This window comes from Alternaria postmessia, assembly GCF_024291825.1.
Source record: "Alternaria postmessia strain BMP 2775 chromosome Unknown scaffold_6, whole genome shotgun sequence".
Lineage (NCBI taxonomy): Eukaryota > Fungi > Ascomycota > Dothideomycetes > Pleosporales > Pleosporaceae > Alternaria > Alternaria postmessia.
Window position 1 is genome coordinate 113,633 of NW_026260079.1, and position 23,728 is coordinate 137,360.

The window sequence follows — 23,728 nt, forward strand, 5'->3', positions numbered from 1 at the left end:
GGCATCGGAGCGGGCGAGTATGCGCCGACCTTGCATCGAGTGCGTAATGCCTAGCTGCACGAGAGAGTGCGGAGGATACCCAGCTGGCTGCCACGCCCTTGGATGCCGGCGGCGAGGGACTTCGAGTAGTGATTGTACCGTGAATAAAAAATAGTAGCGTTACGTCAGTCGCTGGGTCTCGTGGCAGATGTGGAGAGGGGTAAAGACAGAGCCAGGTATTGGCATCGTGTCCACTATTGCGGTATGGTAAGGCCGAAGACATGGCCCGGCGGCGCTCAGGAGAGGAACAGCCGAAGATTGCTGGGCGGTGATCGGCATTGAGCGACCAACTGGGTTTGGCCTGCTTCCTTCTATTTCGAGAAGGGGGACTCCGCCTCAGTGTGAAACGCCTCGTCCATCCCTCCCATACCATCGCTCTGCTCTCTCACTCACTACACACTTCAATCCAACATCCGCCATCTTCAACCATCGACGCCTTTTCTAACTCACCCAAAACACTCGCTCCATTTCCCTTCGACAAACGCGCTCAATCCACGAGGCGCGGATCCAACGGCACAGCCACACTTCCGGCAGAACCGGCCCAGAGAGGAGCTGACGACGACTTTCCAGCAGCCTAACCGCTCTGGTCACCCACCCAGTGCCCGCAACACAACACCCCCAAGACATCCACTCGCCTGCCTAAGGAACGCTCAAACGCGATCAGCGACTCCCCAGCAGGTCCAAACAATCAACAACCGACATGGCTACCGCAGTCCAGCCTGCCATGACCATGGCCCCCTTCAACCAGCATCCTAATCAATGCGTCGACCCCAATGAGTTCTTCGACTTTGGCCAGATGCCCTCGCCCACCCAGCCTGCCACGCTGAAGAGGGAGTCCAGTGCGACTTCGACCATGGCTAGTCCCACCAGCACAAATATCGACGACGACCTCCAGACACCCGCAAAGCCTAGCCACGAGTACGAGCGCTTCAAGCAGCAGACTGGCCTTCCCACCGGTTCCATCTCCGGCCTGAATGCCGGTTACAACACCGGCTTCCCCATGTTCTCGTCCACCGGCTTGGACGAGATGGCCATGATGGGCGGCGACTCCATGATGGACGGCGCCTGGAACACGGGCCTGCCCATGGACGTCGGTATGAACATGGGCGTCGACTACCGCCAGAACAGTTTCGCCTTCAACGATGCTTCCGACGACTACGTCGACCCAAGCGCCATTACACAAGAGGAGGTCGCCAACGTCCGGGTATGGCCCGGTATGCATCAACAGCAAGCTGCTATGGCCAAGGCGCAGGCGCAGGCCCAGCAGCAGCGAGCACAGCAGTTGGCCCACCAGAAGCAACAGCAGGCCATGCAGCAACAACAGCAACAGCAACAGAACCGCATGCCCTCCACCAGCTCCGCCAGTCGCAAGACATCGAGCCCGCTCAGCGACGCCCACACCGAAGAGATGATCACCCGCGTCGTCGCTCAGATCCGGGCCGACAGCCAGAACGCGTCTGCCTCCATGCAGAACGACAACCAAGGCCTCCTCCCCCACATCATTCGCGCAAAGAAAGACGAAGAGGATATGGACGAGGACGAGAGGCTACTTGCGTCCGAGGAGGGCAAGAAGCTGAGCTCCAAGGAGCGCCGCCAGCTCCGTAACAAGGTCTCCGCTCGCGCTTTCCGCTCAAGAAGGAAGGGTAAGCTAACACGATCATCACCATCTATGGAATGCCAACTAACTTGACTAGAATACATTGGCCAGCTCGAAGGCGAGGTTGCCATGAAGGTCAACGAGGCCAACGAACTCCGCGCTCAAAACCGCCTCCTCATGGAGGAGAACGCCCGTTCCCGCGCTTTCATCGAGCGCCTGCTCCGCCACCAAGCTTTTACTCCCTTCCTCGAGGAGCTCTCCCGCGACGAGTCGCTCCAGGCCAAGGCGCCCATGACCTCAATGCCGTCAACTTCAACACCTGTCGCCACTGCTCCTGCCCCGGCTCAGTTCCAGCAGCAACAACAACAGTTCAACGGCATGTCGCAAGCTGAGAACACCCACGTCGGTATGACCATGGTCCCCGAGCCCCAACTCGACTTCGCCATGCTCAACCTGAACAACAACGGTAACAACGGCAACAACTGGGGTGTCAACAACGGCTTCAGCTTCCAGCAACCAGTCGCTTTCGCCGTCACTGAGCTACCCGAGGGCCCCAGCAACCCCCTTGATATTAAAGCTATGTCTGGCAAGGGATACAGCGCTATCCTGAATGCCGAGGACGACTCACCTGTTGAGGAGGCCAAGGCTGACTACCCCGTCATTGAGCGCCCCGTTCAGTCCGAGCCCGCCGCTGCTATCGAAGAGACCGAAGAAGAAGAAGATGCTGAATACGACCTGTACTACTCTTCATCTACTCCCTCCGCCACTGCGCCGATTGAGGACCAAGAAGCGCTCTTCACCAACCCTGAGAAGGCCTTTGCACGCTACTCGCTAATCATCTCGGATGATGCCAACGAGGCACTTCTAGCAGAGCGTCTGGAGAGGAAGATCGCCGCCATGAGCCCAGTCATGCAAAGAATAGCCGATATCACATCGATGCTCGACTCATAGCTAAATCTAAAGGCTTAACATGTCGTTCTTTTCTGATTCTCTTTGCGCGCCTATACTGCAGCAACTTTATTTGATAGACTGGTCCTACATGATTGTAACGATTCCCTTTGTTTGATCATATGCAGCCACAAACAGCGAGTAGGCTTCTCTCTTTCCATTCCCTTTGTTATCTCGGTACTGTGCAATGGTATCAAGCGTACTTCACTTCCGTTCTGGACGGCGTTTAACGGCAATGGGTTTTCTTGTAGATATATTTGACCCCGAGGTCGATGGGGGTGAAGGGAGAGAAAGTGGAACCGACATCATGTAGAGTGCATGTGGGATTGAATACACTGTCGAAGTTAATTGTCTGTTCCGTGTCATCGATTGTAGTGCCTGCTCCATGTCGACTCATCAGCCACCAACCCACAAGAAGGAATCAAGTGTGTCTCGCCCTCCGCTCCTCCGTCGATATATTCCTCCACCTATCCACCAGGTGTCGCGCCCCCACGTCCTCTGCCCTACACACTTTACCCATATTAACCACCCGTTCTACCGTATCTGCAACATTCCCTGTCCGTCTTCCCTGCATACGGATTGTCGGCGACGTTAATTTATTTTTTCCTTTCATACACGTCACTTTCCACAATCCTTTATGCCTCCCATTCACGCATTGCACCAACGCGACCCTCTTTAAAGCGTTGTTCATGCGTCGGGTACTATGATTGACTCCCGGAACAATAGCACATATAGTGTTATAGGCCTGTATCCTGGTGGTATAATATCCAAAGTATGAGTGAAAGGCAGGGATGTGGAAGTAGGCGGGAGATGGCAGATGGAAGATTGGTAGCGAAGGAAGATCTAGTGGGGGTTCGTTGATACTTGGAGATGGTGGGGAAGTGGGTGAAACAGAAGTGAGGGGAGTGAAGGTATTGTAACAGTGCAAATGATACTTGTTTTCGTTAATAATAATAAGAAACTGCTAAGCTCTCTCCCATAGAGAGTTTACACTATCCAACCGTAGAACGCCTCTCAGATCCCTAATATGCAAACAAGAATTGAAGAACCCCTCCTCCACTCTGTGCTTTTCTGACCATTCTACTTCCTCTCCATGTCTGCCAGACTCATTCCTCCGCTGAGGGCATTCCTCGCGCGCGCATGTTGGTCTTGCCAGCGTGTTCGTGCCCCGTCGACGGCTGCGCCTTCTTTTGTTGCGACGATTGTTGTGTAGGTTATGCCGAAGGCTTGGAACAAATGTTAGTTGTTTGTTATTGCGTACAAGAGTGAAAGAAGAGTGAGAAGAACAAGGAAGGTGGACATGAAAGGGAATTGCATATGGATTGGAGGCAGGAAGACTTACCAAGAAAAGCGGCGAAGGAGGGAAGGTAGGACTTTGCTACTGCTGGCATTTTGATCGTTGGTGGTGTTGTTGCGGGTTGGATTGGATTGGTCTTGACAGTGAGATGGCTTGCTGACTCTAGTGATGACCGTTGATTGATGAGCTTTTTGTTGCCAGATGTATTGATGTATATGCGATTCAATGCGATGCGAGAATGCGATAGTAGTCGGTGTGACTGTCTAGCTGAAGATTGCTATGGCTGAAAGATGATGATGAACAACCAAGTCAAGCAAAACCACCAGCCTTATATCCACCTGCTTCAGGTCCTCAAACGCAACGATGATACGGTTCGGTGCCTACCGAAGCTGCGTGATCCCACGACCCCGGAATTGGCTTATGACAACATGCCAAAAATATCAGCCTGGATTCTGGGATCGCGAGACACAGCAGCAACTTTACAATACGATTGGTCAGATTTACCGAATATACGTCTACATCATCTGATGCATTCCTGCGGAGAATGGCAAAGGGAATGTTGGTGGCGAGACATGGGAGCGAGAACGCGGTGTTCGGACTATGCCGGGATGGTGTGTGGGGTGACCCGTTGGCGAGGGTCGTACGATAGTAGAGCGACCACTCAGTCGGGTTGGTGCGCAGGGGGTGGAAGGGAACCTGCTTCGAGTGGTTGCTGGTGCGCTTACTAGAGTAGTTTTTTTTTTCACGATAATGAGGATAGCGGGACTGTGATGGCTCGTAGGTAGCCTTGATAGTGGAAGAAACCCTCGTGGTGAAGGGGGTGTTAATGCTCCCTGGCAGCGACCAACTTGGTAAACTCGGGTTTCTGAGCGTCATCGTTGTACATTCTCAAAATCCGAATTACCTTAAGTCGCGGCGGTGCACGGCTGTACGTATCGACCGACTTTCTTGGATGATGCCCACAACGCTTCATCGCCCTATTTCCAGCTTCTAGTCGTGTTGTTCCAGATGATGCAAACGTGGAAAGTGCGGAGGCTATGTAGATGGCAGGCTAACTGTCACGGTGGGGGGAATTATCGGGAGCTGTTCCATGCCGTTTAATGGTATACCTAGGTGCCTTTGTCTCACTTCATTCTGCTCCTTCGTGTAGCGTCGCCATGCAGACTGCGTTGCGTCTGTGGATCCATGGATTGATCTAATCACTTCGCTTGCGCACATATGAACAAAGGCCAAGGGTTCGCAGCGATGAGAAGATTCCAACTTCCTTGAGTGAACAGATCTTTGGCACGTTCCACATAAACCTCGTATGCATCACTCATCCCTGATGCACCTCAAGTCAACACTGCTATACTGAAAGTTGGCACCCATGTCCGTGGTACTTCGGGTGGTACAAAGAAACTATCATGGTTAGAGTACTCTCTAGATGGATCTTGACAGCAGAGAGTGAGATTCACGAGTAGAGATGGGCAGTAATTTAAGGTAAAGTTAGATTTATTAAAGAAATAATGGATAAACTACTCGGACGTCCGGTTGTCCTGCAGAAAACTGCAAATGTGCACATATGATCCCAAACAATACAACTCCTCCACCAATACGCAGGCGCGTCCCTTGTTTCTTCCCGCCATTTCCGGAGACAACGACGCTCAAACCTGTTACATGTACCCGCGAGTCTGAGACTCAAGCGAGTACAAGTGCAAGGCGTGCATCTAGCTATCTCTTCCACCTGTTTCTTCATTTCCGCCGCCTATGCGTGAAGCCGGAGTCCTAGGGCTGAGCAATATTGAACCAACCAAACAGCGCTTGCGGGCCGACCCAGTTGGGCCGACGCAGGTACTGTCTGATCTGCTACGAGTCCGTGCCCAGGTATTATCCCACGCCTCCGGCTGGCTACCAGAGTCATCATTGATTTGGTCGTTAATTCGTGTCGTTCGTCGTCGTCAATACATGCGTAGTCCGTTGAAATGGATACCATGCACAAAAGTGGAGATAGGCAAACAGCCAATGCGTCAGTCATCACGGATCTTCATAGTCGTAGAAGCCGTCGAAAAGATCCGTGACCACCTTCAGCATCGGCTCCATCAAAGTCCTTTCATCCTCCGGTAGTCCACCAAAGATGCGGAGTCGTTGAGTTTCCAACTCTTGCTCCTGTTCCTCCTGAAGGCGAAGCCGGGTTTGCCATGCGGTATAAGTTTGCTGCCAGTGGTTCGCAGTGGCGTTCGCAATATGGTGGCTTCGAGGATGGAAGCAGGAGCTTGTTGCAGAGAGAGTTGAAGAGGTAGTGCTGACGGATTCACTTCGAGTGTGATTGATGATTTGCGGTGGTGAATTGTCGTTATTGTTGTTGCGGTTCCGAGGACGGCTTCTTGTTCGTTTTCTGTTGTGACGCTTGCCCATGTCGTCTATTCCAAGTATTCGTTGATATATAAATAAGTAATGATATGTTTGAGGGGAGATGGCGAGAGGTGGGGCGAAAAGCCGCAAAGGCGGCTGATAGTCTCAGGAGAGTCAAGCTTACGAGCAAGATACTTACCCAGTCTTATATACATAGGACGACATTGCATCACGTATGCAGGTACAAGCTAAGTCAAGGATGTCAGTAGGCTGCATAGTGACTCAGAGCCGCGCGATGGTGTGACGGGGAGAAGGAAGATGCTAGATCATAGCCCAGATGACAGCAAATCCGGACCCACTGTCACAACCGTGCACGTGCATGATTGGTCAGAAGGCATCGCGGTCCAAGCCGAACTTCGGGACCTGCAGGAGTCATCCTCGTGCTGGGCATGCACAACTCATGAATCCGCAGAGTCTTCACCTCTCTTTGCCCAACACTCATCGTAATTTCCTTGTTTCACCTTCTTTTGCTTCTTCGACTCACAACTCTGACGACATTCACACGGACAAAGGGCGCGCGCGTGATGAGCACAGCCGTGGCGAAGTGCTATTCTGCCCTTTCTTTACGACCACGGGACTCTTCAATGCTGGGGCTATGCCATGGTCACTGCGAATATCGGTGACGGGTGACTGCGAACAAGCGCATGCCGGATTTGTACCTTCTAGACGGCGGCCATGTGCCTGGCCATGCGACGACCTAGGATCGCGGAAGGCGGATGAAAAACCTCGACTGCGCTCTGACCGCCATGGGGTCGAGGGCGACGGGATGCGCTGCGTGGGGATGCCACATCACGTTGCCGACCGCCATGTCAAGTAGACGGTGAACGTGAACCTGGACGTTATACTAGGGGTGCTAACATGGAAGGAAGTTTTTGATGAGAGACATCCGCACAGGCTTCATGACCCATGTCATCTGCCTCACTAACCATTAGTCTAGCCTCCCAACCAACGACCATGTTCGCAACCCCTTGGAAGAAGAGCCTCGCAGAACTGTCGCCTAGTCGCTGCCTACACTCGCGAACGAAGGATCATGCTAACGCGAGCCAAGTTGCTCGAGTCAGACGCGTGCGCCCGCGCAAGGCTACAGACACTTCGTCGCGCAATCACGTGTTCAGCATGGCTGAACCCTAGGCCTCCAGGACAACCTCACTAATCTCATATCGACGTCAACGAGTTCTCTTGCCTGAGGCACTCGTCACATTATGAGAGTCGGAGCTTCCACATTGTGTTTCGCCGACATCTCACTTTCGGCTCTCCAATATATACCCCGACCCCAAGTCAGACTAGGTCGACCATGTCCACCACTCGAAACACTCGAAAAAGCTGCGGAAACACGTAAGCTCGACCGTTTTGTGGTCTAAACAACGTCATTTGTGTCATTTTCAGACACGCTTCATCGATTTGGGGCTTTTCGGCTTGTGTTCTGGGTGATATTGTAAGATCAGCGGTCCACGGGTCGCAGGTAAGAATAGATTAAGTAGCCAATGTTTCTTCTATCAAGCTGTAAAACCACCACGTGGAGTCAATGTCGCTTTCGGGACACTCTACACTCTCATCATGACTTCCACCACACGAGCGATGCTGCTCAGCCTAGGTATGGAACTAAGTTGTGGATCTAAGGATCCAACTAATTGAATGCTAGTAGCGACCGCAGCTTCTGCGCAATACGGACCTGGTGGCCGATATGGTCCTGATGGATCTGGAGGAGGTAGTGACAACGATGATAACGATTTCGGCTCATCATTTGGCGGCGGCCGCGGCGGTTTTTCATTGGAATCACGACACAAGATCATCATAGCCCATGGTGTTCTGGCAGCCCTAGCATTTGTCTTGTTCTTCCCAGTTGGATCGATCCTCATTCGACTAGGATCATTCCGCGGCGTTTGGCTTGTCCACGGCTTGTTTCAACTCTTTGCGTATGTCGTATACATCGCAGCATTCGGTATCGGCGTTTGGATGATCAACAACATACCAGTCAACATGCTCGACAATTACCACCCGATCATTGGTATCATTGTCTTCGTTCTGCTCTTTTTCCAACCTATCCTTGGTTTCGTACATCACCTCAAGTTCAAGAAACATAATCGCCGAACTATCTGGTCGTACGGTCATCTCTGGCTGGGACGTATCCTGATCACGATGGGCATGGTTAATGGTGGCCTCGGTCTGCTTCTTGCATCGGACGCACCCGCATTCACTGGATTTGCTCCAAGCCGGGGTCAGACTATCGCGTATGGAATCATCGCTGGTATCATGTGGCTGCTTTGGGTTTCCGCTTCGATCTATGGGGAGAGAAAGAGGAAGATCCCGCGAAAAGCAGCATTGAACAAGGAAGTCGATGACGGATCGCCACGCCCTTATGATGATGGAAAGGAATATTATGCGTATGTCGGTCGCTGTTCTACCTATGTGTGTTCCGTTGCTAACCGTATGACAGGCAACGAACTTATGCTTGAACGTATCAATGATTTCTCAGAGGAAAGCAGTGCACATTGAACCTAGTACAATGTTTAAAACGGTTATTTTAAAAACATAGCGCGCTTCCCACACAGTTTTTATTACCTGGCGTGCCTGATAACGCCTTGTCTTTATGCTTGTCTCCTTCGTAACAAAACCCTATACAGAACTTTTTCTACTTATCCTCGCAATCTCGTGGGTCAGACAAGTCTTTGTCTTCTTACTTGCTGCATTTGGCCGTGGCTGATGCAACCGCTTCGTTCGGAACAAGGAACCTAATCGGTCGACAAGAAACGTATTAGCAAGCATGATAATCTTCGCCATTCCGTTTTTTTTAACCATACTCGGCGAATTAAATAACCAATTGGTAGAGTGAAGAACCACAATGCCCATATACGGGTTGCAAATCCATCGCGGGAGTCCTCCAAGTGATGTTTTTCTGTCATAAAAACCCAGATACAGCTCGCAATCCACACCACTGTATCAAAGAGAAAAGATAAATATCCTTTTTAAGAGTGCTCCTTCCTTCTATAAAAGAATATACTAGGAGCTATACAGATGTGGATAGAAACAGGCAAGACTACAACACTTAATCTTTGTAAGTTTTGTTTTAAGGAGATAATGTAGGCTCAATATAGTTTTCGCGGTCAAACTCTATACTGGATACTGCGAGTATATATAGTAGTAACACACTTGATCTGTCAGTAGTGGCTTTTATGTATATGGCGAAAATACTTCTGCTCTTGCATTAAGAAGAAGGTACACGCGTACTAAATCGGGCGCAATACTGCCACTTGTAAAAGCATAGCATGGACCCTTTGGTTGTCTTATTCGTTCATTTGTTCATTTGTTTTAGCAGCATCAAAGCTGAGGGTATCTATCTCCGGCTGTTGAAAGGCCAGATCCTTCTTTTGTCTTACGCCAGAAACACCATCACGATGCCTCGACGATACCTATACCTAGCTGAGCACATCGACGACAGCTGCTAGGCATGGTAAGCACGAACCTTCTCGCGGAGGCATGCCCTCGTAGATTGTTGAAATACACGAGCTTCAGCGCTCACTCGATGTGAGGACGCTTAGCTGCTGTAAGTTTGCTTGGGCTGCGGGTATGAAGGGCCGAGCTCCTGGATGCTGAGCTTGGCGAGCCATTGACCCATGTCGATGGCCTTCTCGAGCGGCTTGCCCTGGACGATACCAGCAACGAAACCTCCAGCGAAAGCGTCACCGGCACCGTTGGTGTCGTTGATCTGCTCCTCCTTGATGGCGTGTACGGCAACCTCCTTGACATCGGCGTCTCCGCCCTCCTTTGCGGTTACGGCGACGGTAGGGTCAGTGCCCTGAGTGATGATGACAGTCCTGGATCGCTTGGTGTTCTTCTTGGGTGTGCTGGCAATCTTCTTTGCAATCTCCTTCACGTCCTTGGTCTCCCAGCCATGCGCCTCGGCGAAGGCGGCGGCTTCAGTCTCGTTGCCGATGACGATGTCAACGTATGGGAGGACCTCATCAAGAGGGTCCTTGAAGAACTGTGAGATAAAGGGCGCAGAAAGGTTGAGGATGAATTGCTAGAATTCAGTCAGTACATTGATCTTCCCTCAGCACGTCAGGACTTGTCGTACCTTGTCCTTGGCAGCAGCCTCCTCAGCCAGTGCCTTGATAGCCGGCACGCTGACGGTCAAGTGGAAGCCGCCGACGTAGAAGACCTTGGCATTCTCGACCTGCTTCCAGATGTGGTCCTGCTTCAAATGGTCGATCTTGTAGTTGTTCGCAGCAGCGAGGTCGGTGCACATGGAGCGGTTGTGGCCAGTGATGACAACACCGCAGCGACCAGTAGGAGTCTTCTCGTCGTAGAGGTACTCAGTCTTGACACCAGCATCGGCAGAGATCTTCTCGAGAGTCTCGCCGTACTTGTCCTTGCCAATGCATCCGATGTAGACGACCGATTTGGGCTCGAGGATGTAAGCTGCACCACGGGCGGTGTTTTGTGCCGCACCACCAGCGATGAGGACAGCGTTGTAGTTTTGGAGCAAGTCCTCATACAGGCCCATGTGCTTCTCTGGGTCGGCGAGGATAGCATCGTTGGCCTTCAGGCCATACTTGTCGAGGAGAGCCTGGTCACTGCTAGCTGTTAGCAAAGGTCGCTGTGCTGCTCGGCAGTTGTTTCGAAGCATTGTGGCCCTAATCAAAGGAAAAGCAGACTTACCCAACACCCTGGATGTCCAGAAGCGGGTTCTCGAGGCACAATAGTTCGTAGTTTCCAGGCATTTTGGTTGTAGTGGATGAAAAGAGGTTCTGTTGGTGTCGTAATGGAGAGAAAGTGCTGAATGTGGGGCAGGGTTTCGGACAGCGAGGGGCAGCAAGCTCCACGCTAAAAATTACGCCGATAGGCATGCGCCGACTCAAACAAGGAAGGTGTAGCCGAGTGAACAATCTCGCCGAGCATGCGAGAGAGGGCGACATCTTGGAAGATCAGATATGTAATGCAGGAGAAGGACGAATTCTTCGAGTGTTGTGTATATTTTAGACAAGATCTTGCTCTCGAACGAGGCTCACGACATGTCAGGCCACCGCTACCTCAGTCGAAATATAATTAGCCTGTCGAGAACAGCAGTACAAGAATGTCAAGAATCAAGAGTGTTCGCATAACTCCATGTCATAATGATAAAGTAAAACAAAACTTCCTAAGCTAGAGGTTGAGCATTGAAACTTAACCCATCTTCCATCCAACGACTCAGAGTCTTGGTGTTTGAGGAAGATAAGCCATGCATCAAGCCCAACAATAGCCTGACGAGCAGGCAATCAGGACAAACCCAAGCAATAGTGCAATAATTTCAGTCTGTAAAGCAAAAAATTCCCCTTCTAAGTAAGTTCCCCTTGATCTTCGACCGACGTCAAGAACAAGTTCTGACTCGCAAGCGAAAGCATTGTAGGAACACACATCCAGCATTCAGAAGGATACGTGCGCTCATTCAGTCGGAGAGCATTCTCGGAAGCCTTCCAACGAGCTCCTCAGCTCGGGCATGACAGTCTTGTAGTACACAGAACGGGTAGTCTGGCGAACGGCATGTCTGATGACAATAACCACTGATGAGAAGACAGCATTGAGCAGCCTGCTACGGCTGCGTTGGGGTCAGATCAACCGCCTTGGCCGTTTGGAGGGGTGCGCCCCCAAGAGCTCTCAGCACCATCACGGTACGAGCTGAACAGGAGCGGACTCGCCATGCTTGCACTATTTGCGTATGCGTATTGGTGGTGGTTGTTGAAATCACTGCCATATGCCGACCCCCAGTTTGAGGGGCTGCCGACCTGAGTTCCCCAAGCAGCACCACTACCAATGCCGCTAGGAGCCCGAGTAGCGATAGGAGTGCCAGTCTCGACGCTCAGGAGCGAATTTGCCGAGTCACCTCGCACATGGCCAGACAACCTGGGTTTCATACTATTCATGGGAGATCTTCGGAGATCATTACCCAGACCGTTGGTGTTCAGCATGGAGGGAGATGCTGGACCAGGCGTACGATTCCAAATAGAATTCGAGTTCCACTGACCATCAGGCACAGAGGGCAAGTTCGGTGGCTGGCGGATAGAAGAAGTAGAACCGGACCTTCCCATTGGCGTGGAGAGCATCGTGGGCATGGGAGCGGGAGACAAGGGCTTGTAGTTCCTAACCGAGTTGACCAAGTCGTTGATCGACAATGCCGCAGGCACAAATGTGTTATCGTTGACAACGGCCGTGTCATCGAATGTCTGCTCTGGTGGTGTAGGCGGAATATTTTCGTCTTCTTCAACTAAAGGGTCCAGTCCAGTCTCGTCACCTACCAGATCGTCCACCATGTTGCGCATCGCGTTATCCTTAGCAAGCGTAGTGGATGCAGACTCCGAAGCTGCCGCAACAGAGTGTGACTTCTGGTCATCTGGAATAGGCGCATGCGTATGCTCAAATAAAGGCAGATCGGTTGTTTGGACCGGCAGAACGGGAGATCCGTCAGGTCGGTTCGTGGGACTCGCCAAAAGCTCCGATGGTAGACCTGCTTCTCGGTAGATGAATCGTGAGCCTGCCAAGTCCAAGTCCAGCGGAGCATCATCATTCTGCGTGAGGAGCAAACCGTCGATGAGCAGATCCTTGACTCGCATGAGCATCTCGACGTTCGGGTGGTTGCGCTCTAACTCAGTCCATTTCTGCTTCATGACATCTCCGTCATACCAGAGCTTCATAGTGTCTGGGTGGATCAACGGCTCGAAGCCAATCGTGTCCGTGTCTTCCTCGAGCATGTAGTTCTCTTGCGGAAGCTGATCGACAGGGAAGCTCGAGGCCAAAAGCGAAAGCGTCGCAGCATAGGCTTTCCAGAGCTCCTGGACATCTACTGTGTTCAATGTATCCGCGATATTGGCGTTGAGTACCTTCCAGTAGCGCGTAAACCAGGTGCTGTACAGGCGAAGACCTGGGAGGATGCGGCGTGCTACAGCTGTGATCTTGTCGGACAAGTGGGCGGCGCGATCGCCGTTCTGATGCTTCACGTCATTGCCTTCGGACAGGCGATCCAGTTCAGGTTGTAGAACCTGCAAAAGGATAAAGAATGTCTTGACATTCAGACGAAGGTAATAGAAATATGTGCGCATGATGTTCGGGGGTGGATTCTCGCCTATAGGAATTAGCATAGTCAGTTTGTGAAGATTGAGGAGCTTACTCTGCAACTGCACCGTCGCAAAATATTCCGCGGACATGTTTATGAGGATGATCTTGGTCAGAATGGAGTCCAATGGGCGCTCTTTAAGCTCGATAGCCAAATGGCTGAGCACTTCGCCCTCTAGCTCATCGTGAGCAGCGAACTCCTCGCCCTTGTAGAGCTTGCTATGCAGTCTGATGAACCAAGCAATTAAAGCCCGACCGGTATTACCGTCGGCTGATTTGTGATTGTTGATGAGCTGCCCATTATCCCATGCGGTAATGACGCGCTTGAACTCAGTTGCCAGATTTGCCTTGGCCGACGGGTACGGTTCCTTGCTTGCTAGCGAGCGATAGAGGTGATATACACAGCGGAAGTGGTCGCCGTCCTCGCGCGCGATTACTGCGAGTTGGTTTGGCGCATGCCCAGAATCTGGATATATCTCTGCGGCGAGATCGTAGTAGCCTTTAGCCGGGCCCCAGTTGCGCTCCTTGTTCTTCTCAACGAGTTCGGTTTCGCGGTAGCGGGAGAGATCGCCGAGTTGGATGAGCGTTTGGTGGCAAGAGATGAGGACCGGTGTCTTGAGTTTCGCGGGTATGCGCTGACGCGGTGATGACTTGGAGGCTGCTCTACTGTCAGTGGCATCGCGTGGAGCGAGCCGGACGTGCTTACTATCATCCTTCCATTTTTGGGCGATTTTGCGCAGTTCTGGAATGCCGTCGAATTGAGTGTCAAGGTTCAGTATGTACTGGCGGTAGAAGCGCTGGCTGGCTTTGATGAACTGGAGATACGTCTTCTGGAACTTTCGGATCTCGACAACATGGTCCTTGGAGCGCTTGAGCTGGCCAGATATTAGCGTTGTCTCTTGCGCTTGTTGTCCCGATGACGCACGAGTTTATGTTCCTGCCTGAATTTGGTGTTGACCTTCAGGTGCGCATTCCACAGCGTCGTCTGGAGTTCGCGGGCGGATGCGTACTCGAAGTTGGAGAAGATGAGGGCCTCGCAGGCGGCGCGGTACCTGTCGAGCGTTAGTCGTCGCCTGCTGGAAGCGGCAATAGTGCCCTACTCTTGCAGTACCGCAGCTAACTCGGCGCACGAAGAACCGCCATCAGCGCGCTTATAAAGCTCCCTCTCAATCGCCTTGGCCCGCCTACACTCTATTAGCACTCGGCGGGCATGGTCGTGATGACGCCAGGACACACCTGTCAAGTTGTTCAGTGTTCGCGGCCATGCCTTCGGTGTGCAGGAGCCGGCGACGTTCCTATGTGACCCCACGGTCGGCGGGCAGGTCAGACGAAGGCACGGAGCAGGCGGCGGACGTTGTGGCTGGCGTGCTCCATTTATGGTGAAGTTGTATGCCCTGCGTGTAGGACAATCAGCGATCGGAAGGGTCTCGGAGGCAAACAGCGCCCAAGACGCGGATGTATGGCGTCAGAGTGGGAGGCGATGGCCGTCGTGTGAGGTGAGAGAAAGTAAGGTTGGTTGATGAGTCGCGAACTAGCGGGCAGCAGTCTCGGAGCTAAGGTACCACGGCTCAACCTATCTGAGTACCAAATCTCCCTCCTCCACCACACGGCCAACACCAAGGTGAAACAGCCCTGCGAGACAGCACTCTCGCCGGTAAAAGGTACTGCCCCTCTCATCTACGCCTTGTCACACTCATAATCAACCCCAATCAACATATAATGGGGATCAAGCGCTCACACCGCGATTCCTCGTCATCAGACAGCACACCCTACTCGCGTGAGACGTCTGTCGACATCAAGATTGTCCACTTAGATACCGAATCTGCCATCTCTGACGAACCAACCATCATGAAGTGCTCACTGCCTCCACACGAGCCGCTGGCTTTCGCGTCTATTGAGGATCACGATGTGCACTATCAGCAGGTCCACATGAACCGATGCAGCGAATGCCACAAGAACTTTCCAGATCAGCATTATCTCCATCTGCACATCGCAGAGTACCACGATCCCATCAATGCTGCTAAACGAGATCAAGGAGAGAAAACGGTAGGTCATTTCCGCACATAGCTTGTCACGTGTTCGCTCCTTTCCCTTATCGAGGGGCATCTTCCTCCCGACGCCTTCACCTGTCCATTGGAGCGAGATTGATGAGGTATGCGGGGTTATAGTACTGTCGTTTGAATGTTGTAGCTGATAACCTACAGTATGCCTGTCTTCTACCGGAGTGCGATCGCATGTGCAGCACGCCACAAAAGCGCCGCCTGCACTGTATAGACAAACACCAATTTCCCCGCGAGTTCGACTTCATTGTTGTGAAGGATGGTATAGACCGCAGAAGTAGCATGTTAATACCCTCTCATCGACGCAGAAGCTCTACCATGAGCTCAGCGAGCAACGCTACTGGACGGCGGAGAGGTGAGTCGAATGCAAGCATAGTAGGCGATACCATGGATACGGAACAGGACGAGGGAGATACTCGTCGGTATCCCACCAAGCTTCATGGGCGTGGAGGATTTGGTGGTCGCGGGCTCGGACGCGAAGAGGCAGCAACAGTTACTGCCACGAAGCCGGCTACTGCTGTCCAGTCAGCCGACCCCATGGACAGTCTAACTTCCAGCATGTCTTCACTCAAATTCATCCCTCACAGTGTTCGGGTAGCGCGTGGACGGGGCAGGGGAATAGGCGCTTGAAATGCCTGGTCTCCAAGCAAAGAAAATGAGTTAGACAACCACCGATGGCTTTGCGTTGACACTCTCATGATGTTCGTCTCTGTTGTCGTTGAGTTATCCTGCCCTGTACTGTTCCTTCTTTATCTGTCAGCCGTCACATGGTTAGGGTCGCAAGATGTCACAATAATATTCGACTTGGCGCCGTCCCAGCCAACACCACTCACCTCTCTTGACAACCCGGTATCGTTATTGACTACGGTGGCAAGGTGTGTATAGCGGTCGATATATGTTCAAGTTGATAGCTGATGAGAAACCTGGCCCTGGCTCCTTCCTGGGGAGTGCGCTCACCAACGAGGCGATGATACGTATTGTCTGGCTGTACTACGCGCTTCTAATTGTCCTATATCCTTTCGATCGTCTGGAGCTACTCCGGCTGGTGGGAGTGGAATGCGGATTTGTTTGTTGCCATGTGTTCTCGATACGCATGCTCCTCACTCCGTCACAACAATCGCCCGACGGCCCCCTGCGCGCAGTCGCTATAAGCGTACGAACACCATACAGACTCATAGCTGCTATGAAGCCATCAACTGTTGCTCGCTGCGCGGTCGCAAACGAATATTTGCGCCGAAGGAAACAGCCTTGCTGTGATGCGACCAATCGCGGTCGCCCCAACCACCACGTCAAGCTTTTGAGTGTCACGTTTGAGGACGTGTCGCATGACGGATCACGAAAGGAGCAAAGGTTGATGGAGAGTTCACAGCCACTCAGGTCACCGACAGTGAGAGAGCACTGTTGCACAGAGACAGGTGTGATGAGGATTGTCGCTTTGGACAGGACCAGTGAAGCAACAAGTAGGTTATAATCACGTACAAATTTGGCAAAATTCTTGGGACGAAAGCTAACATAGAGCCACGATAGTGCATTCACGCAAATCTAGCGTTTGGGTGCCAACCACAAAGCGCCAACGTACCAGCAGCGCTGTTTTGCTGGCTTTACAACCCAAGACGGATAGAAACGCCCCGACCGCGCCAACAGTCGCGGACGTAGATGATCAGGATATCTATCTCGAAGAACCAATTTCGAATGAATGCAGTACTGCAACACAAGCGTCGCAAGACATGGCCAAACAAGAATACCCGATCTTGACCACTTTTCGCTTCCCTCCCTCTGGAGATGACTGTACATCCAAAATCAGTGTTCGGTCAACGCACTCTGAGGTATCAAGTGATACAGCATCGCCAACCTCGGATGCGACCCTCTTTGAAGATGCGCCCCTATGTCCAGTCAGCCCGTCAGGCTGCGGTGAAGACTTTCCGGATTGCACAGATCACAACGACATCCTAGGGAAGAGATTGTCAGCCAAGTGCGCCAATCAAGTCAAAGATTACGAACCGACTCCAATGTCGAGGAGGTATGTCCGACACTGCCGGCACATCTCGTCTAGTTCGGCCGTTGACGTTGCCGAAACACTTCCAACTTCCTTGCGGTCGAGAGCAAAGACGAATGATGGCCTGTTTTTGTTCAGGGCAAATCCCTTTAAAGAGCCCACAGCCAATGTTCACAGGGGCAGACACCGTCAAAGAATTTCTCTGAATCTCCCAGTGAACTCGCATGCTGGTCAGCGCAGCGGAACCCAGCAATCTAGACAGCCTGATACTGAGGATTTGACCCAGCCGTTGGTTGGCGACGAGGCCGCGTATCCTGCTACCAAATCGGATACATGGCCCGCAGAAGAACGGGATCTGGAGTACAAGCACCGACATACCTTTATAGGAACCGCCTCGCTAGACGACTTCATAGAAATTCTAGAAATCTCAAAAACACACACCACTACCAAAGGCGCGGTCGCTCGAGCATTCGTACAGCTAGCTTCAGCCGAGCAGCTTTACGCTCGACAATGCTCTACTAGGAACAATGGATGGGAGCTTATCACACCAACATCACTGACCGTCATGGACGTTACTAGCGTCGATTATATCGTACAGTTGCGAGTCAAGCTGGGTTCCATCACTCTGAGGCAGTTTCTAGATTTGATACCTTTCGATGAAGATGATGAGGCAGCGGCGGTGCATGTCGTTGAAGCCTTCTCAATTGCTAGCCACATGGACACGACGGCGGCTATAGGAACAATTAGCAAGGCGAAAGCTTTCAGGAGTTGGTTAGTCGAGCAGATGAAGGTCGACGCAGGTCATTGAAGGCTAGCGAGATGTTGGAGGGTAAAGTACTCAATCGGTTTTCGAGTGTATGCCTGCTGTTTTGTATCGACCAGACAAAGCATGGTTGAAGGTGAGCGCGCTATTCCCTACTATACCTAACTACCCTTCTAGCCTCAATAACCCAATCTCACTAATGTATGTACCTATATGCACCCCAGTCTTCTTTACCATTTAAGGTAGTGTAGTCAAAACGGTGACGTACATGTGATGACCAAGACTTCCCTACCCTAGGCCAACACCGAGAATGGGGTTGGCTCAGACGCAGAGCTACCAAAAGACCACAACACGCTTTGTCCGCCTATCCCGAAAAGCCAAGGCAGGAATCAGATCGCTTTCCTGAGCCAAATGTGCAGTGTGTGACTATGAGGACTTCGGAGATAATCAGGCAGTTGAGATTTCTACGTCCACAGCAAGATGCAGCACGTTGATTCCATCGACGGCTCTGTTACACGTGGTTGTTGTTACGCACAAAAAAGGCAAAGTTTCTGTCTTTGTGGTTTGATTTTGGCTATTTTTGGGATTTTGCTGACGATAGTTCGTTAGCACGTACACACAGGTGCACACAATAAGTAGGGTTTGGCGATGCAGGAAAAGTAATAGAACTGTGAAACACCAACGTCCTGACTCCCCAAAGCATACCTAGGTATGTTAGACAATATGAGATTTGACAATCCCAGGAACCCTCCCCCGCACTCACAATGCCGCCTATCCAGGTGGGCACTCTAGATCGTGCACGTGCATTGCTCTGACCATCAACTGCTAACGTCGCAAACTTGCTGCATCCGAAAGAATCACTTCTCATCTTCTCTGCTGGCGCGACTGTCTCGGATACCCGGCTGCACCACAACCCTAGCACGCGTCGCACCCGATCATCCGGCCCGCGCGATCCCAATGACGTGTAGCGAAGCGCATTTGATCTTCCCCGCATCATCCACGATGCAGGAACAAATGCGATTTCCTTGATCGCAGTGCAGTCGCCCGGACGTGGCGGAACGACGTGTCGGCGTTATGAGTAGCTAAGCTCCTCGGCGCCCAAGACATTTCCAAGCAACGCCAATGTCATCTCCAAACTTGGCGACTTGCATTACGCACACCACCCCCTTTGTACAATGTCAAACGGAAACCGCGCGCAATTATGATAGGAGATGGTATCCAGGGCCCGAATAGATCGCCAAGCCTTTCTGGGTTTCGTAGTCATTTAAACGATCCAACCCTAGCCTCGTACCAACGCGGAAGGATGACTTCCAAGCATTGCACTGTCGCCCAGCTACTGCTGCGGCTCAGCGCCGTTACTTGGCTGAAGGCGGAAGGGGTTTCATAACATCACGACTCGCAGCCCCAGAATGCTGCTGTCCTGGCCTTCTCACTCTCCTTCACTATCATCCTACCAACCTCAGGCTCCACTACATCGCTCGCTGTGTAGTGCCTCAGGCACCTTCGTTTTCATACGCATGCCGAGTTCCGAACACCTTACTTTCTAGTGATACCCCGGAGATCCCGCAATGAGACCTTCGAACCTTGTTTTTGCGGCGGTTGGCCTGCTGTCGCCGATTGCCACATCCGCGCTGGAGCTCAATGTTGACGATCCAGGTGGGCACACTGCGACTGTTTTCAAACTCCACTAACGTAGCCAGCCTCTATTAGAGAAGCTACCAAAGTTGTGGCGGCAGGTCTAAGAGAATGGTACACTGGTGACCGGCCGGGCGATGTACCCGGAAACTTGCCAGATCCCTACTACTGGTGGCTATGCGGAGCCATGTTTAATTCCTTCATCGACTACTGGTACTATACCGGCGATGACACATATAATGCTATTACACGGCAAGCAATGGTGCATCAGATTGGAAACCCGAAAGCCTTCATGCCGGACAACCAAACCAGTACACTGGGAAATGACGATCAAGCTTTCTGGGGGATGACTGCCATGTCCGCAGCGGAGACTAAGCTTCCGGACGTCGAGGGAGAGATGTCGTGGTTGTCACTCGCCATCGCAGTATTCAACACGCAGGCACCGCGTTGGAATACCCAGACCTGTGGTGGTGGACTCAACTGGCAAATTTTCCGATTCAACAATGGATTCGACTACAAAAACACTATCTCAAATGGAGCGTTTTTTAACATTGCAGCAAGATTAGCAAAGTACACAGGCAACGCGACATATGTCGAGTGGGCGGAGCGAGCATGGGACTGGCAATACTCTGTCGGTCTCATTAGCCCGGATTACCACTTCTTCGGTAAGAACGCCAGCCTAAAAACCTCAGGTGATGCATATACTGACTTGACATCTCCTTGTTACAGACGGAACCAGCGAGAGGCAGAACTGCACAGAAAAGAACCATATCCAATGGACCTACAACGCTGGAATCCACATGTCTGGCGTTGCAGCGTTGTGGAACATGTCAGAAACGAACGGTGATGCGGTAAGGCTCATTCGACATCCGCAAGTAAACAAGCATATCTAACGTGACATAGGAAGCAGCGGGCAGGTGGCGAGAGCGCCTGGGTGGCATCATTAATGGAACAGACATCTTCTTCAACGCCGAAGGCGCCCCAGGTGTCATGATCGAGATGGCTTGCGAGCGCAACGGACTATGCGACCACGACCAACGCTCATTCAAGGCCTACCTCAGCCGATGGATGGGCTACACGATGCTGAGCGCTCCCTGGACCCGCGACAGGATCATGCCAAAACTCCGCACCTCCGCCGCAGCCGCCGCTCAACAATGCAGTGCCGGAAAAGGTGGATGCGGCCTCAGGTGGTGGCGAGGCGGTGTGAATGATGGAGAAGTGGGCGTTGGAGAGCAAATGTCTGCATTGGAAGTCATGCAGAACTTGCTTGTTGATCAAGTCTCTGGGCCCGTGGGACTCGATACTGGTGGAATCAGTGAGAATGACCCTACCGCGGGTAGTGACGGGGGAAATGTGCGGATTGAGCATGACGCCATCACGACGGGGGATAAAGCTGGTGCGGCAATTCTTACTATAGTAGTATTTGCTGTGTTTTTGGGTGGAGGTGGTTGGCTTATTATGAGCGAGTAGGTTCGTTTCCAATCCAAAACAAGTTTTCAGTTCATCGTATTGCCTGAATTTGCGAGACAGATGCAAGAATCATACGGAGAGTTCTATCATCGAGTTGTAGCAGTACAGCTGTACATTATACGATGTACATTAGCAATACGAGGGTCACGCATTCAAGGCAGGTTTCTCCAACTAGTGTTGCAACGCCAAAGTGTGTTGCAATTCCTTTGATTCGCAGCACTACACGCGTGTAAGTTCTGATATGCATGCATTTGTAATGCTCCGATTGACATCTGTATACGCTGCGGCCTATGAGAGGGCGTGCCATGACATAAGTGTGCAGATCATACCCCACAAGAGGTCAAATGGTGATTGCCTATCCTAGACTTAGCGCAGTGTACTGTACGTAACCCAGCAGGCATTTGTAAGCTCACCGATTGCAGCTTCAACTTCACGACAAGATATAAGTCTACTGTTATAGCTGTCACCTACAGAAAATCACCGGATACCTCCCTGAAGCCTACAATCACGATTCTTGCCAGCGCCGAAGAGATAACAGAAATGACGTCAACCAAATCCTTCAGCTCCACGCCAGCAGGTGCGCAACAGCAACCCACACCCTTCGACTTGCACGTCGAAGAACAGAAGCTGCAGGAATTCAAGACTCTGCTCAAACTGAGTCCAGTCGCAAAAGACACGTACGAGAACAAGCAAGATGAGGGAAGCCATGGCAAGTTTGGAGTCAGCCGGCAGTGGATCGTTGATACAAAGAAGGAATGGGTTGAGAAGTTCGATTGGTATGTATACTCTCGCAACGATCCGAAAGATGTTGTTGTAATGTGATGATATAGGCGCAAGGAAGAGGACCGGATCAACTCTTTCCCCAACTTCAAGACTACGATCAAGGACGATGACAGCGGCAGCTACGACGTCCATTTTGTGGCATTGTTCTCGAACAAATCAGATGCTATCCCTATAGCGTTCTTTCATGGCTGGCCAGGTTCATTTCTGGAGTTTCTGCCTCTTATGGATCTCTTGCGCAAGAAGTACACGCCAGATACTCTCCCTTACCACATCATTGCGCCGTCTCTCCCTGGCTTTGGCTTGTCATCTGACCCTCCTTTACAAAAAGATTGGAAAGTTGCGGACACTTCCCGCATCATGCACAAGCTTCTTCTTTCCCTTGGATTTGGGCCATCAGGATACCTCGTCCAGGGCGGTGATATTGGCAGTCTCATTTCGCGAGAGATAGCAGCCACGTACGTCGAATGCAAAGGCATGCATCTCAACTTCATGCACAGCAGGAACATTCAATCTTATTCTTCGCCGGAAGACAATATTAGTGAAGCGGAGAAGAAAGGTATCGAGAGGATGACCGAGTTTATGGAAGTCGGCCGGGCCTATGCAATCGAACATGGCACCAAACCTTCCACCATCGGTCTTGTACTTTCCAGTTCGCCCATTGCACAATTAGCCTGGATTGGCGAGAAGTTCCTTGCGTGGTCTGATCCTTCCACTACACCTTCACTCAATACCATTTTGTCTGATATCACCCTCTACTGGCTTACTGGTTGCTACCCTACGTCAATATACACATACAGAGAGGCTAAGGAAACAAAATATGTGGACAAGCCGACGGGGTACAGCTGGTTCCCTTTTGAACTGGCGCCTATCCCCAAGGCTTGGGCAGAGAAGACGGCAAAGATTGCCTTTTTCAGGGCGCACGAGAGTGGTGGGCACTTCGCGGCGTTGGAGAGGCCTGAGACGCTTTGGGCGGATGTCGAGGAGTGGGTCAAGGCTGCTTGGAGATGAAGTGGTTAAGGCGGTGAGGTCAACAATTTCCATCACAAGTTTAGAATGATGATGTGCACATGGTTCAACATCTTCAGCCTGAAAATCATGTCGAGAAGTGAGTGAATGGACGATAAGCCTATAATTGTTGTCGATTGTGTTGCTCAGTTATGGCCGCCGTTGTAGAAGCTCGACTAAGTTTCCAACGCAGTAGAAATCGCACCTAGTTGTTAGCCTTTACGTTCACATGTCGTCCGTCAGGAGTCCAGACTTTGACCATGATGTTGATCAGGCAGGCAAGTTTGGGACCGATGAAGGATTTATCGATACAGCCGCATAGGGTTAGCGTACGTGGCTGTGTCTGGCTGCGTCACTCCGTATGACGCATCTTGTACCAATAACACATCCCTACCTGCAACAATGCTGCACGTCTAACCCCGTCGTCGTAAGGTGAAACGTGCCATTGCGGAGCAAGGCCAGCATGCTACGGTAATAACTCGCAACACCTGTACTTTTACCTTTGCCCATCGCTGCCCGTCAAACGTCCTTTCTCACATTCTTTCTTTTACTCTGCCGGATCTCCTCGCGTCACTCGCTTTGCCGGAGACCGGCTAGCACGGCTTCAACAACAATAATCATCGCGATGGCCCCTTTCCAACTCGGAGAGTTAGGCACA

General features: G+C 51.7%; 9 protein-coding genes across 9 annotated transcripts; 5 read left to right on the top strand and 4 right to left on the bottom strand.

Annotated features, from left to right (window-relative positions):
* Nucleotides 1-739: 739 nt before the first annotated feature.
* Nucleotides 740-2,587, top strand: J4E82_001553 (uncharacterized protein; the record flags this gene model as incomplete). Its single annotated transcript, XM_051727863.1, has 2 exons — nucleotides 740-1,682; nucleotides 1,734-2,587. 2 exons carry the CDS (start codon nucleotides 740-742, stop codon nucleotides 2,585-2,587), a joined length of 1,797 nt encoding a protein of 598 aa, XP_051592218.1.
* Nucleotides 2,588-3,664: 1,077 nt separating this feature from the next.
* J4E82_001554 (uncharacterized protein) lies at nucleotides 3,665-3,975 on the bottom strand (the record flags this gene model as incomplete). The annotated part of the gene is made up of 2 exons (XM_051727864.1): nucleotides 3,665-3,810; nucleotides 3,927-3,975. 2 exons carry the CDS (start codon nucleotides 3,973-3,975, stop codon nucleotides 3,665-3,667), a joined length of 195 nt encoding a protein of 64 aa, XP_051592219.1.
* Nucleotides 3,976-5,894: 1,919 nt separating this feature from the next.
* On the bottom strand, nucleotides 5,895-6,275 carry J4E82_001555 (uncharacterized protein; the record flags this gene model as incomplete). The annotated part of the gene is made up of 1 exon (XM_051727865.1): nucleotides 5,895-6,275. One exon carries the CDS (start codon nucleotides 6,273-6,275, stop codon nucleotides 5,895-5,897), a length of 381 nt encoding a protein of 126 aa, XP_051592220.1.
* A 1,632-nt stretch (nucleotides 6,276-7,907) lies between these two features.
* On the top strand, nucleotides 7,908-8,768 carry J4E82_001556 (uncharacterized protein; the record flags this gene model as incomplete). Its single annotated transcript, XM_051727866.1, has 1 exon — nucleotides 7,908-8,768. The coding sequence occupies one exon, from the start codon at nucleotides 7,908-7,910 to the stop codon at nucleotides 8,766-8,768; it is 861 nt and encodes a 286-aa protein (XP_051592221.1).
* Nucleotides 8,769-9,807: 1,039 nt separating this feature from the next.
* Nucleotides 9,808-10,993, bottom strand: J4E82_001557 (uncharacterized protein; the record flags this gene model as incomplete). Its single annotated transcript, XM_051727867.1, has 3 exons — nucleotides 9,808-10,293; nucleotides 10,348-10,846; nucleotides 10,932-10,993. 3 exons carry the CDS (start codon nucleotides 10,991-10,993, stop codon nucleotides 9,808-9,810), a joined length of 1,047 nt encoding a protein of 348 aa, XP_051592222.1.
* An 870-nt stretch (nucleotides 10,994-11,863) lies between these two features.
* Nucleotides 11,864-14,623, bottom strand: J4E82_001558 (uncharacterized protein; the record flags this gene model as incomplete). The annotated part of the gene is made up of 6 exons (XM_051727868.1): nucleotides 11,864-13,368; nucleotides 13,414-14,016; nucleotides 14,065-14,233; nucleotides 14,284-14,410; nucleotides 14,459-14,542; nucleotides 14,595-14,623. The coding sequence occupies 6 exons, from the start codon at nucleotides 14,621-14,623 to the stop codon at nucleotides 11,864-11,866; spliced, it is 2,517 nt and encodes an 838-aa protein (XP_051592223.1).
* Nucleotides 14,624-15,077: 454 nt separating this feature from the next.
* Nucleotides 15,078-16,048, top strand: J4E82_001559 (uncharacterized protein; the record flags this gene model as incomplete). Its single annotated transcript, XM_051727869.1, has 2 exons — nucleotides 15,078-15,404; nucleotides 15,563-16,048. 2 exons carry the CDS (start codon nucleotides 15,078-15,080, stop codon nucleotides 16,046-16,048), a joined length of 813 nt encoding a protein of 270 aa, XP_051592224.1.
* Nucleotides 16,049-17,145: 1,097 nt separating this feature from the next.
* On the top strand, nucleotides 17,146-18,222 carry J4E82_001560 (uncharacterized protein; the record flags this gene model as incomplete). The annotated part of the gene is made up of 1 exon (XM_051727870.1): nucleotides 17,146-18,222. One exon carries the CDS (start codon nucleotides 17,146-17,148, stop codon nucleotides 18,220-18,222), a length of 1,077 nt encoding a protein of 358 aa, XP_051592225.1.
* Nucleotides 18,223-19,745: 1,523 nt separating this feature from the next.
* On the top strand, nucleotides 19,746-23,073 carry J4E82_001561 (uncharacterized protein; the record flags this gene model as incomplete). Its single annotated transcript, XM_051727871.1, has 6 exons — nucleotides 19,746-19,833; nucleotides 19,878-20,477; nucleotides 20,542-20,655; nucleotides 20,723-21,278; nucleotides 21,756-22,058; nucleotides 22,113-23,073. 6 exons carry the CDS (start codon nucleotides 19,746-19,748, stop codon nucleotides 23,071-23,073), a joined length of 2,622 nt encoding a protein of 873 aa, XP_051592226.1.
* Between the last annotated feature and the right edge of the window lie 655 nt (nucleotides 23,074-23,728).